This window comes from Panicum virgatum, chromosome 1K, assembly GCF_016808335.1.
Source record: "Panicum virgatum strain AP13 chromosome 1K, P.virgatum_v5, whole genome shotgun sequence".
NCBI lineage: Eukaryota > Viridiplantae > Streptophyta > Magnoliopsida > Poales > Poaceae > Panicum > Panicum virgatum.
In genome coordinates, this window is record NC_053136.1 from 43,810,209 (window position 1) to 43,824,512 (window position 14,304).

Sequence of the window (14,304 nt, forward strand, 5' to 3'; positions counted from 1 at the left end):
ATGCGCAGCAATGGCTAAGGTGATGAAATCAACAATGAAAGAGACAAGACATAGATGGTGCCGGTGGCATGTTCTGAAAAATGCTAAGGACAGGCTAGGAAAGGTGTACTCAAAGCACAAAAGGTTCAAGCATGAATTCAACAAATTGGTAACTGATGAGACAGATATAACCAAGTTTGAAAGGACATGGGATACTCTGGTGAAAAAATACAGGCTGTCAAAGAACAAGTTCTTAAAGCGGCTATTCAAGTACCGAGAAAAATGGGCAAAACCATACTTCATGGGTATCTTTTGTGCAGGAATGACAAGCACACAGAGGAGTGAGAGCGCCAACCATATGTTGAAAAGATTCATCCAGCGAGCCACGCCAATGCACCTATTCGTTGCCAAGTTCAATGAATTTCAAAGTGATCGAAATGACCAGGAATCAAAGGAGTCATTTGTCACAAACCAGGTAATGCCTAAAAATGATGAAACCACCGGTCCTACTGGTAGAGATCTCCACACCAAAAAAGAATCAATCTAATGTTTTGTAGCCTTAAAAATAATGCTTGTTTATTTTTCTTATGATCATGTTCAGGTACCACGCAAACTGAGAGTCGGCGTCCCAATAGAAAACCATGCTGACACAATTTATACAAGGGCAATGTATGAGAAATTCTACGATGAGCTCTTCGAATCAGGGAGATTTGCCATAACCTAAAAGATTAGTGAATCTGAATATATCGTGACTTATACAAAACAAGACACTGAGGAAGCTACAACCGAATTCACCGTCACATTGCAAGGCACATCCAAGGTAACATGCCAATGTGGCTTGTTCGAGCATATGGGGATGCTTTGCCATCATGCACTTAAGGTAATTAATCCATTTAAAAATTCAATCATCTGGCATCAAATGAGAAGTGATTTGTCCATTAAAGATAAGCAAATACATTATCATTGCTCCCCCAAAAATTGGTAGGTACTTGTACACCTTGACAGGCAGGAGATACCCGCTGGAAACATAATGAGAAGATGGACAAAAGAAGGCTTAGAACACTCGCTCTCAGCGGACTCGAAGGAGACCATGGCTGCTCATAACGACAATATGCGCAAAAAACTCCTACTCGCTAGAGTTTTTGAAATTGCCAACAAGGAAGCCATTCCATCAGGCTATGGAAGCAATGAAAGACTCTACGGATCCACCCTTGGAACCAGCCCTTGCAGATATCACAAATACATCAGCAGCAGCCATTGCCGAAGTGCGCCCAACAGCATGCCGACCTCGGACCATGCTAGGTGGCAGGCCGCCAAACACTGGCCTACAATCTTGGCTCGCAAGCAGAAAAAGATCCGGCAATAAAACAGCAAACTCCGCATCAGCTTTAGTTGCGGACTGGCCAGATGAAGAGAACCCTCCCACTAAGAAGAGGAGGTCAATTTCAGACATTCTGTACAAGTGACCCGTCCCACTCGTATTAGTAAACGGGGATCAGACATAACAAGGCTATCAGAACCATAATTATGCTATTGACTAGCCCTTTAACATTATGCAAGTACATGTGTTGATTAACCTCTAGGATTGCTATGCATGTACTTGACTTGTACTGTCCACCATTCTACTCAATTTGACATTGCTCCATCGTGAATGAAACTTCTTCTCTTAGGAGTTGCTATTATGTTGCAGTTTATTTAATACATTCCTGACTAATGTAGAATCAATTGTCTGCCTGGCATAACACAGGGAATGATCCAATCATTCACTTGACAATTGGATAGTAAAACTTCTCAAAAACCACGCTACAAAATAATTAAAAAGCATATATATGTGTTGTCAAACATTGACAAATCTATGTACATCCGCCAATACCAATTATTATGCACCACCAAAACATGATCATGTAAGTTACTGCTTTTTGATGGACATATAGAGATATCAGTAGAACCCGCCTTGACTGGAAAGAGTCAAAACTAGACCCAATACTATTCATTTCTCCATGTCAAGCCAACCATCAAATTAATATGATAAAACACATGGTTTTCACTACGCAACTCCCCAACTCAAAAATTCACATTCAAATACCAGTTGCATTGGTCACAACCACATGGTGGGCTAACTTTAGAATATATTAAACTGAAAACATATATATAAGTTTACACAGGTTGACCATGTTTTTGTGATAAAATATGAACTTACATTTCCTTCATAGGACTAGAGTTAATACAACGCTGCAACACAGCCTCTCCATAAGAAGCTCGCCGGCATCACAAGCTTTCTCGTGGTGGAAAACCAAATCCCATAACCTGCTAACAAATGTCCCATCTTCATGACCACGCAACCCCCCTCCACAACCAGCAACAATCACAGCAAATGTAGACTCCAATGCAACAAAACTTCAGTCTTTTCGATTCCTGCTTCACAAATAGTGACACCATTTGTACAGTCCAGCATTTGAGTCATTCCCGCATTGGCTACCGTAGGCACACCATCAGGCACTAATCCTCCCTCAATGATACCCTAAGGCTGCCACTTCATACTGCTAGCAAATAAATATTCTCCCAGGATGGAAACATTTCCCTTTCCTACTTCCACCAAGTCCAAAGATCACTCTGACTCCATGAAAGCACCTAGACAGCCAAAAAAAAACAAAAACAAAATACAGAGACCCTCATATGTGAAACAAAATTAAAAAGCAACCGCTTAAAATGTGAGATGCATATTAACACAGTTACCTGGTTCAGTTAGATCAGAGCTAACAAAACTGCTCCTTTGCTACTTCCAACACACATACAACAGTGGAGTTCACATCAAATATAATCCAAATAATGCCATTGTCAAAGGTAACACCAACAAATCTCATTATACAGTGACCCAGCCGCCTACATCATTCCAAAAAAACTCATAATAAAGAACGCCATATATATGCAATAACAAAAAGAAATGAGCCATGAAACACAGAACAAATACTAATGGTGTTGCTGGATGCATGAGTATGATGATTACATGAGAGTAACTGGGACTGGGTAGCGATGAAACACAGGATAAAGGATGGAAATATAAAGTGCAACGTATCTGAAAACAGAAGAAAAATGCAAATGTATAAGACAGCAGAGAGAGGCAGGGTATATTTTTACAGAAACATCATATAAAACCAAAGTATCTTAAAATAACAGTTACCAATAACCCACTGCACTTTGGAGTAGATGACAAGGTGAAAATACGCACTGTCAGTACAAAGGATTTAGACTTTTGGATTTTTGTGCCCAATTCATTTTCTAGCACCTTCACGACATCTTTTGATTGCCTGTTATAAAGAATGACACGAAGCATCAATAACTTACTGATAGTAGAACACCAAAAGAAAATAAATGAAATCTATTCTTTTGCCGAGAAAAAAGGTACATGTATGTATGCTAGACTCCTAAATGTCAGATTATTTGTTTGAGTCAGGTGTACTATTTGACACGGAGTCACAATTGTTGACTACAAACCAAATAAAACAAATTATGCCCTTATGTTTACTTGGCAGCAGATTCCTAGCCTCAAAACAGACAAATATAAATTCCGTATGTTGGACTTGACCCATTTGACTTGTGCTGGATCACGAACGGTTTCCTGACTAGCAACAATCACTAGCTAATTACTAACTTTGGTCATTGTAAAATTGACATTTTGGTTCATTTTGCTGATTGTACATCAACAATTGACATGGGATAATATACCAGGCAAATCAAAGCTACATAGGATGCAAAGGGCCCCCTCTACTTGAGAACAGTATAAGTGTATAATGTGGTCTTGTTCCCTCACCCAATCAAGCAATGAATAACAAGGCATGAAGGAGCAGTGACCTGTAATTCTGAATCCTCCAATTATCAGTCAACGCTGACACAGGAGAAACTAATCTAACCGTCCTTGGTGGGATCAGACTGGTAATTGATCGTAGACATAAACCAGAATAGGCGACCGCGACCTATGATCCTAGCAGGCAGCCGCCCCGATTACATCCTAAGAACTGAAGCATTCAGCAGTTTCGTATCATCACGTTCAAATTAGCCTGCCATAATTTCTGGAATGGCAGAATCATGCCTTTTCGCGACATAAAAACACATTTTCACCACGAAAACAGGTCCACAAGAAGACGGTCATCACAACCCCCTCGCCGGGAAGGTCAGGCACCGAATGTCCGAATGCATCGAATCTCACAGGACAACATCGAATCCTCGACCGTAACGAGCGGAATCTGGGTGGGGATAGGGGTGAGGGGGGTACTCGGGGTCGTGGTTGCAGATGTCGCACATCTCCATATTCTTGGTCCAATCTGGAGCTCCGGGCAGGCAGATCAGCATGTCGCTGGTGGCCATCCACCATGGAGCGGTGGTGGTGGCGGGGGGTGGGGTATCTCCGACAAGCACGGCGGTGGCCGTTGGCTGGTCAGGACGGGTCCCGCTGCGGCTGCCGGGAACCACCTCCGTCACCACTATCACCGCAGCAGCAGGAGGACCATATGTGTGGGTGATGGGCGCTGGGCGATGGGCGGGGTGGCCTGCCTCCAGCCTCCTTTTACCTTTTTTTTTCTCTGGTGTGCCGTAGAAGGAAGACAGCCGAAGAGAGAGGAGGATGAAAATGGGAACGGACTCAGTGTGAACACGCATCCTACTATGTGTTTGACTGGCAACTTTAATCACCCAACGCCCGTCCATGTCAGCGTTGTTTACCGCTCCCTCTCTGGCCACGCAAGCAAATATCACCTATCTCGGGGCGTGTATCTACGGTCGCTGAAGGGAGACCCGGGAGGTGCAGGACAAGGTGAAGGAGGGTGCGCAGCTGCTCGCCACGCCGACGATCGCGGACATCTTCCCATGCTTGGCGGCCGCCGACCTCCAAGGCGCGCTGAGGAGGTTTGGTGAGTTGATCAGGTACGGCAATGGGATTGTTGACGAGGAGATTATGCGTAGACGGCGTGGTCGGGACGCCGGTGAACCAAGAAAAGATGACATGGTGGACTTGATGATAGACAATGAGAAGGAATGGGAAGAAGAGGGCAGCGAGGTGAATTATGATGTCGTCAGAGACTTTATCGGGCAGCTTTGGTGTATTTTTACGAAAGATTTAGCGAGCAACGGATAATCCAGACATCATGTTTCCAAGCAGACGAGAAATGTGATGGATTAATGCCGTGTGAATACATTGCAAGGTTGAAGCGGGAACGAAGAAGATTGAAGCTTAGTCCTCTAGTTTTCTATCTTGATTTATAGCTTTCATTCTTGTATTTGTGAATTTTGTCATTTGAGATTTAGAGTCTAAGAACTCTTGTAACTTTTTTGGATGTAGTCATTCATGTGTGAATGATCAAGGCCGGAATTTTTTCCATAATCTAAAAAATGTTACTACTGGTGTAATAAATTCAGGGGATAGCTAGTCCCCTCTTTTCATGTTCTACTATTGATTTTGCTCAATTGGTCGCGTCCTAAGCATTGCTAAAGGTCACTGGATCTATAACTGAAGCATATCACTTCAATACCACCTCTAGCCATCTAGCGGCGTGGTAGGGAAGAAGAACTCTTAATTAGGTTGCATCCGTTACTATAGCCATGGCTGGAGGAGCTGCTGCAACTCTTTCCAAATTCATAAAGTCACATATCGAATCGATCTTGGATTTTGCTCAAGCATCAAACATCAAATAAGTATTTATGTACAGATCAAGCATGCACTCAATTGCCAAATTGGTCACATGAATATTCATCTAAAAAAATAAACTATGACTAGTAAGTAGTGCCATCCCCTTTACTAACAACCGTTACTAAGAAATATCATCAGTCCTTGTCTCAAAAAAAAAATCTTTAGTCCCCATTTGCCCAATTTTCATTATCTGCTATTGATTTTGTTGAACTTGTCCCTACCCACGGCACCTGATCTTGCTTGCGCTCGTCGCTGCCATATTTCACGTGGTCTCGAGCTCGCTCTCGTTATCTCCGCCATTTCACGCTCCACGACCACCACACAGGAGATCATCTTCCTCCGCCGTGTTCCAAAGTCGCCACCAGATCTCACCTGTGTCCACGTGCACACGCGAGAAGAGCGTCATTGGAACTAGGACAAGTCCATCCGCTCGATTTCCAGAGACGAGCTTGTTCTGCATATCATAGAAATATTCCTTATATGGGATGGCCATGTCCCTCATTTAAATAGTTTTTAGCTTTGCAAAAAAATAAATATTATTTTAGTTGGGATCGTCCTATTTCATCCCGTTTCATTCACAGTTTAGCTCCCTGTCGAAGAAAGTGTTAGCCACTGTGTTCTCCATCGTTCGAGATTACTGCAAAACTGCCTTCCTCCACACATAACTAGGGTGGTAAAGGATCTTAAAATTTTATCTAGATAATCTAAAGACGAAACTCTAATCTTATTCAATTTTAAGCTAAAAATTTATAAAGATCAAGTTAGATTGTGAAGATACCATTAGAGTCACGATACGTTACCACTGTACACGTAAACTAAGGTCAGCGGTGAGGAAACTGCCCCTTCTGGGTTAGCAACATCGTCGCACCTTGGGCTGAAGCTGTACATTGTACTGTACAATGTCAAATGGGCCTAACCGACCTAACATTGGGCTTAATTTCTTGCGGATAGTTTGTGTTAAGAATAAAAGTGAAAGAGAGAAAGAGATCGAGAGAATGAATGATCTGTTGCATTGATTGATAGAGATTACAGTTTATATACATGACCAAGGGAGTCCGAAGGGACGTGCCCCTTTGGTATGGCCCCTTCGGGATGGCCCTTTCAGGATTGCCCCTTCGGAGTGGTTCCTTCATGAATTACTAATTAACTAATTACAATAATTGATCACTAATTTAATTTTCTTCACAACACTCCCCCTTGATCAATTTATTCTTTTTGTGGTCTTGTAATCAATTTGATCTTCTTGTGGTCTTGTAATCAATCGAAAAATCTCCTTGAAAACCCTATGGGAAAAATCAGGAGATGTATGTATGTATATGTTATGGGAAAAACTCCTTAAACCCTTTTGAGAAAATAGGAGAAAATTTTGATATGACATATATGTGTTGGTATTCCATTAAAAACTCTTTTAAAATTCAGTGAGAAAAATATAAGGAGAAAGAAAATGATATGGAATATCATTGATTACAAACTTATATGAGAAAAACCTCGGAAGGAAAACTCATAGTAAGTTTGAATGATTATGATCTGCTGATCATGTTTGAACTTATTCTCCCCCAAAACCCGATGGAAAAAATATGAAGAGAAATTATATCTTGAATATCATCTTAAAAACTCTGATGAGAAAACAGAAGATATGATATATATAATATGTCTCGAATATCCCTTTAAAAACCCCAGTGGGGAAAATAGAGATATGACATAAAATATTGTCTCATTAAAAACCTATATATGAGAAAAACCTTGATAGGAAAACTCATTTAGGAAAAGAGTACAATTATATAATCCGATGATTATGGTTGGTTGCATAAGTTATGATTCAGAGAGAGCCTCCCCCTGAGCCTTGCAAATGTCATGATTTGGTTTGCAAGGTTTCTATTTCCCCATAAAATAGTTTAGGAGCAATGTATTTAGTGATGTTGCCCTTTATATAGCTTGCTTTCTATTGCATAAATGCAAGCAAATTATCTTCATAGATAATTGTTGGTTTCAGGATTGAACCAATGCCACATGATAGTTGTACGTGGTTGATCATTCTGTGAAGCCAAATGATTTCACGTGAAAAACTTCATATAATATAATTATTTCAGAATAATTAGTGGATATAGCTACAAAGTCAACTATGATGACTTCCAAGATGTAGTTGTTCCACCATATAAAATTACAAAACCTGTTTAGGTCTAGGATTGTGGGGAATAGACATGTAGTGTAACCAACTATGGTCTTGTCTTGGTTAGATCCAAGATCAATTGTGCCTTTGGAAATATCTGAAGATATTCTTAATTTATGTTCAATGGCATTTTGTTGGAGCTGTGCTATGTATTAGTAAATAAATTTACAAGCTCCATTATCATTATATATAATGTTTAATGATTCGATGGAATCATAGTTTAATCATTCATAGAAGTCATATGTTGATGTGATGCTCCAGAATGATAGACCAAAGTTTTCCGTTAGAATCTGTTTTGATGATTCATATAAAACTTTAGTACTTTGATATCAGTTTATATTCTAGCATAATAGGGATTAGTCAGCCAGTATTGATATCCCACATTTGTTGTGTTTTGATTTGATAATACAAATCAAGATCTTTTGTGCCATCTAGATATCTGTGGATACCTGATTTGCTCCGACCTGTATGGTATTGTTGGAGTTGCGCTAATTTGAGCTAGTGAGGTATCTACAAAAGCAATATCAGGCCTGTTGCAATTTGTACGATACTATAGCGCATTGGCACTTAGTTTCTATCCCAGGGTCTAAATGGTTATTGATATATTTTTAGGGATTGAATGAACGCAAGTGCTAATGGATATGATTGTCCAATGGATATTGGCAAACTGATATATGTGCTTAAGTCAAAGACTTAAACATCAATTGGTTTTACCCAAGTTTCATCTCGGATTCCGTCATAAATGAACGTTTGTGTGTTGAGATGATGAAAATTCCGCTTGGAATTTATTTATGGACACACATATGCATTCATAGCAGTTGGAATAATCCTTTTATAGGAAATACTCATTTAGTCAGTTGTACCACAATTAACTTGACTATCTCAAGTCATAGAGTAACTTGTATGCAATTATATGTTGCGATTTTTCTTTTTTTTGGATTAGAATACAAAATCCTCTAGGGATATATAAATCCAAATATATCAAATTCAATTGATCTGCCAATAATTGAATATGGGAACGTAACTCTCATGCATACCTTGATGGTATGTTTCTCGGTCTCTGCGTGAAACCATATGCTACAAGCTCTCATTGTCTCAGGACCTTGCTTTCTTGAAAAAAACATTATGAGAAGTAAATAATACTTCCTTATGTGAAAATGAGAGCACTTCTCCTTATTTGCCACCTTTTGATTTGACCCAATTTGAGTGTTTGTTAACACCCTGCCTAGGACTTTTTGATCTGGATCCAGTTAAAGGTGTATATTAATTTTCAATAGGAGTATATGTCGACAAATTTGTAGTCTTAATATGATTGATTGATCAGAATCAATATATATGTTGTGAGAAATTAACCCTTTTAAATTCTATGTCATTTCCCACGACCATAGAATTAGGGCGTTCCACGACCCAGTGCCTAAATTATGTGCACATATACTGGACTTTTGAATGCAAAACATTCATAGGCTTTGGATTCGAATAAATCCATAAATAAAGTGTCTAACAACATTTATGATGTTGATTTGCATTTACTGTCTTGGAGGATGTCTCCCCCTATTTCCGCAGACGCTTGTAATAAGTTGTATTATTTATTTGTGACCATACTTCTCCTCCTCTTATGGGAGTTGAGTGACATTTCACTTCTTTCTGGCACTTTATTTGTAGGAATATTATTTGATGACACATTTGATGAGTAAATGTATTTGGCAGGTTATTTGCAATATATTGCAAATATAATATGTTCCGAACTATTGGTTCAGATATTATTTGTGTATACGTGGATATGAGGATCGAATGTGATAACACTCTTCTATAATTTATAATTCCTGGAATTCTATATATGTGGTATTATTTTTTCCCTAATGTCTGGAATAGTCCTCAAAATCTAGTCAACATACGGGCTTCTAAATGAATAAATTAATCCCTTATGAGTGATCCAAGATATTTTATAAATGACGGATAAATATCTTGTATGGATCCTCAACGCCCACTGATGTATGTTGTGGTGGTGGTGATATCGATATGTTAGAAACATAATCGATACGCAGATGGGAAATATTTGGTGCAGGCCAGATTCCACGTAATTACTGCAATGGATGGGGGGGAGGGTACCGTTATGACTGCAATAAATTTGAATTAAATTTACGGTTTGTAATACCATATGATGCCAACATGATGTTGGTGATGTGCAATTCTTTGATAATGGTCTGTCAATTAATCTCTTGACAAGAGATTTGGCTAATCCATTTGTGTATGTACATATAAAAATGTTCCACATTAATGCCTAGAGCCATACAATAAGAATTGAAGGCTTTTGAGGAGATTTAGTGGCATTGTCAATCCTGATGGATTTAATTAGGTGTTCCGGATAATGTGCTCTTATTTTGATAATTTGAGCAATAAATCATGTAGAGGCATGATTTTATGTGGATAACAAACACATATGGGACCTTCTAGTTGATGCATCAATAAGTACCATGAAGTACCTATATGGTCCGGCAAATGGATGAATTGACCACTGCTTGAATGCGTCTAATAAATTGTAGTGGTTCAACCTTGATCTTAAGATAAGATGTTCTTAAGATTAATGTCCCTGTAGCACATGTGGTGCATACAAAAATTTGAAGATTTGGAAATTTTGGAATTATTTATGTGGTGACCAATTGAATTGCTGATAATTTTTACGTCATCCATATCCTAGGATGACTAAGGCGATGAAGCCTTATCTTGACAATATCAAGATTCTGAAAATTATCTTGTACACAACATTTTTATGAATTTGATGTACTGAAGGAATTCTTTCAAGCATTTGCTTGATATATCTGTCAATTTTATGATGAATTTATATTCATCATTGTTGTCATTATGAGTTTCCACATGGAAAGTATTGTGACAGATATTTTATAACTTAATAAAGTATGAGTCGAATCGGGATACAAGAATGCATCCTCGATTAGTAGTTGAATAACTATAGGGAGAATTAATATGGCTAGACCAAAAACCAATTATCACAATATCGCTTCATGCGATTTGTGTGAAATTTCCTTTACTCTATTGTAAGAGTTTGGAAGTATTTAATTTCCCTAAGTATAGTATTAGTGGGACTAGGTCCACTAAATAGATTCTTTCTTCATTTGGATTGTTCATGTGGGATAATCCTTGACAATAAATATTTACGACACAATATGAATATGGCTAGGTATCAAGTTCCTGGGAATAATGGAGATTAGGTTTTATCTCCAAATATGTTGTTGAATTAAAATTCCACGACCATATCATCAGTGTTCAATATGTTGTTCCACGTGGTGGGATCACCTCATTATTTTGTTCTCTAGAACATCTTCATTGTGTTCCATAGGAACATCTTGGAGCAACTGATTTTAGTAGGTCGAGTGCTGAAGTGTGCTTCAAACTTGTTCCCTTGAACTTGTTTACCAGCGGATTTCAAGAATAAGTAAACCAAATGTCTAGCAGTGTTGCATTTTTAGTGATGTGATTGTCACAATCACAATGTTTGACAAACTTGAAAGTTGTCATGTTTGAGTATTTTTTTTCTGAAAAAAATACTTTTGTCTTTGTTAGGACCCTTATATTTGTGATATTTATTGGTGTTTCCTTGAAATTCATTTTGAATTTCATGCCATCAAATTTTATTTTGATATTCTGATCATTGTATTTATTTTCTGATAGTAGTGCTGAGCCCTGCGGGGCGTAGTTGATGGTTCTTTGTTAAGAGTGCATCATATTTTGTACTTGGAGTAGACCATGTATGAAATCAGAATATTTGGCATATTTTTGCCGATGGTATTGCTGATGCAATAACCTATTTGAAAGAAAAAATAAAGATAATGTATTTTTGATTATTTCTGCATCATCTATAATTTGATCACAAAAATAAAGTTTGCAACAAATTTTGTGTACTGCAGAATTGAATTCTGCGATAGATTTGAAGTTCATAAGGCGAAGTAGGGACCACTTGCGCCATGCTTCTAAAAAATGATTGCCCTATGTTAATTATAATATTCTTTGAGTGCGACCCAAAGTTTGTATGGATCCTTTTCCAATATCTTGAGATATGGGTAATATGTGTCTCAAGAAACAATGTGATTATTTGGTTGTTTCTGAAACATAGGCTTGTGTATTAGATTTATTGATGTCATCAATAAATCCAGGACAGATAGTTGTGACTGTCTGTTGTAGTTTCAGTGAAATATTTATTTGACTAGATTAGCCATTTTGCTACATGAAAGATCATGTATATGATTTATTTACTACGGTAAATTAAAATTTATATGTGTGTAAATCTATGCAAAATAATGAAATCAAGATGATTCTTGAATCACAATTTAAGGTATGGTTATGCAATAGTGCAACTATTTTTTATGGTTTTTCTGCAGGAACAAATGACTTGATAGTCTCAATTTATACAAATTGAATTTGTATTGAATAATTTGGATATACACATTATAGGTAATCATCATAAGATGTAGACCTTTAGTAATGGACAAGTAACTTGCTTTCTAAAAGCATGATCTCAGGTCAAATAAATTCTTAAAGAATTTATCGCAGCCGATGCCAAGGTCTCCATTATCTTGTGTTTTTTCCAAAAATTTCATATTTATATACCTTAGTTTTAATTTTGCACATCTCTACATGATGTAGAGTGTAAATTAAGTGCCAAATTTGTAATGATACAAATAAATTAAATAGCACATGAAAAGATTGTTTAAATAATATTTGCATAACCAATGTGAGATCTACGGATCAAATATATGTACAATTACTGCGGTAATCATAACATCTATGTTACATTGGTGACAAATTCTTAACTTGATAGTCTAGATAACTATTTACAATAATTATGCAAATTCAGAATAGTCTAAAGACTAAAACAGAACAATCTAAGGCCTCAAATAAAAATATACAGAACTGAAATATCTAAAAACATGAATAGATAACGTTCTAGGGGCCTTATTACAATTTTGCAGAGAGAAAGAGGAGGGCTCGGCCTGTTGGCCGATTAGGCGCGCCGGCCTGCTATCGGTCAGGCTGCCCGAGTGAAAGGGCAGAGGGGCACCGCCGCCGCTCCCTGGAACCGCCGCCGCCGCCTGATGGCCTGTGCGGCTGTGCCGCCTCCTCCTTGCCTGTCGAACGCCGCGCGCACGCCCTGCGGGACGCCGGTGTTGCCAGTCGCCCACCCTGGTGTGGCCGGGGGCCGCTTCCTCCATCTCCCCTCTGCTTGTTCTGCGCCGCACCCGCCGCCTTGTGCGCCGGCTTATGCCGGTCGGAGATTCGGACGGTGTTCCGTGGCCTCCGTTTGCGAGGATGGGGAGGCCTGCGTCGTCGCGAGAACCGCCGCCGATGGCGGTGGAGGCGCTGGCGCCGCTGATGCCATGGCCGGTGTAGGGGGATCGGGTGCCGAGGGCGCCGTCGCTGCTGCGGCCAACGCCGGTCATGGATGCGCGGACAGCATACCCCAGTGTGTTCGACGAAGTCGATGGCTATGTTGGCAGCAATTCGAGTGCGCTCAGTGGAGGCATTGGTGGTGAGTGAGGCCACTTTGGCCATGGCGTCCTGCAGAACAATAGCCATGGCGTCTGTAGAAACAGCCGTTCCGGCATGGTGTCCAGTGCCGGCGGCCTCCAAGCGGAAGAACAAGGAAGCCAGTTTCCAGTGCAAAGAAATGTAAGATTGCAGTGTTCTTACTTGTCGAAGTTTAGGCCTCATGGCCTCTGTCCTCTTGTCTTTTTCAATGTTCAAGTTCGCGTAGAGGCATATCTCGGCGAGTGTCTGTCGGCTGCTGTTGCCTTTGTCTTTGTGTTTTGCCCAATGGAGACTGTGAATCTACCACGTCGTTCTCTCAGCGATGCGCCTTCAACTCTCTGGCGAGAGGTCTCGTCAAGATGCCTGATCGCTCAGCAATGCCCAGGGTGCGAGAGGCCGTGCGGCCCTTGTTCTTGGTGAGAGTTGTCGCCGAGTCCCAGTAGAAGCAAAAGCAATTCGACGAGTTTTGTTGTCTCGGCGAGATGGCAATTGCTCGACGGAGAACAAACGTGACTGATAACGTGTTAAGAATAAAAGTGAAAGAGAGAAAGAGATCGAGAGAATGAATGATCTGTTGCATTGATTGATAGAGATTACAGTTTATATACATGACCAAGGGAGTCTGAAGGGGCATGCCCCTTCGGTATGGTCCCTTCGGGATTGTCCTTTCGGAGTGGTTCCTTCATGAATTACTAATTAACTAATTACAATAATTGATCACTAATTTAATTTTCTTCACGACAGTTTGCTTGCTTATCAGTGCATGATGCAAGACTGCAACGCGTCACGCACCCATCCATGACTAATAATAATGCGTCTTCCCGTGCCAGATGAAACGTTTTTAATTCACAAGTAAACCCCTCGTTTGGCCGTCAGCGTCAACACAACTCGTAATCTGAGAAGGCAGCAGGCACATCCGCACATGGCACGG

At 39.8% G+C, this 14,304-nt stretch overlaps 1 protein-coding gene across 1 annotated transcript; it reads left to right on the forward strand.

The window, feature by feature from the left end:
• LOC120710939 (protein FAR1-RELATED SEQUENCE 5-like) lies at positions 1-1,578 on the forward strand. The gene is made up of 2 exons (XM_039996421.1): positions 1-454; positions 581-1,578. Exons 1-2 carry the CDS (start codon positions 11-13, stop codon positions 701-703), a joined length of 567 nt encoding a protein of 188 aa, XP_039852355.1. The 5' UTR covers positions 1-10; the 3' UTR covers positions 704-1,578.
• The last annotated feature ends 12,726 nt before the right edge of the window (positions 1,579-14,304 follow it).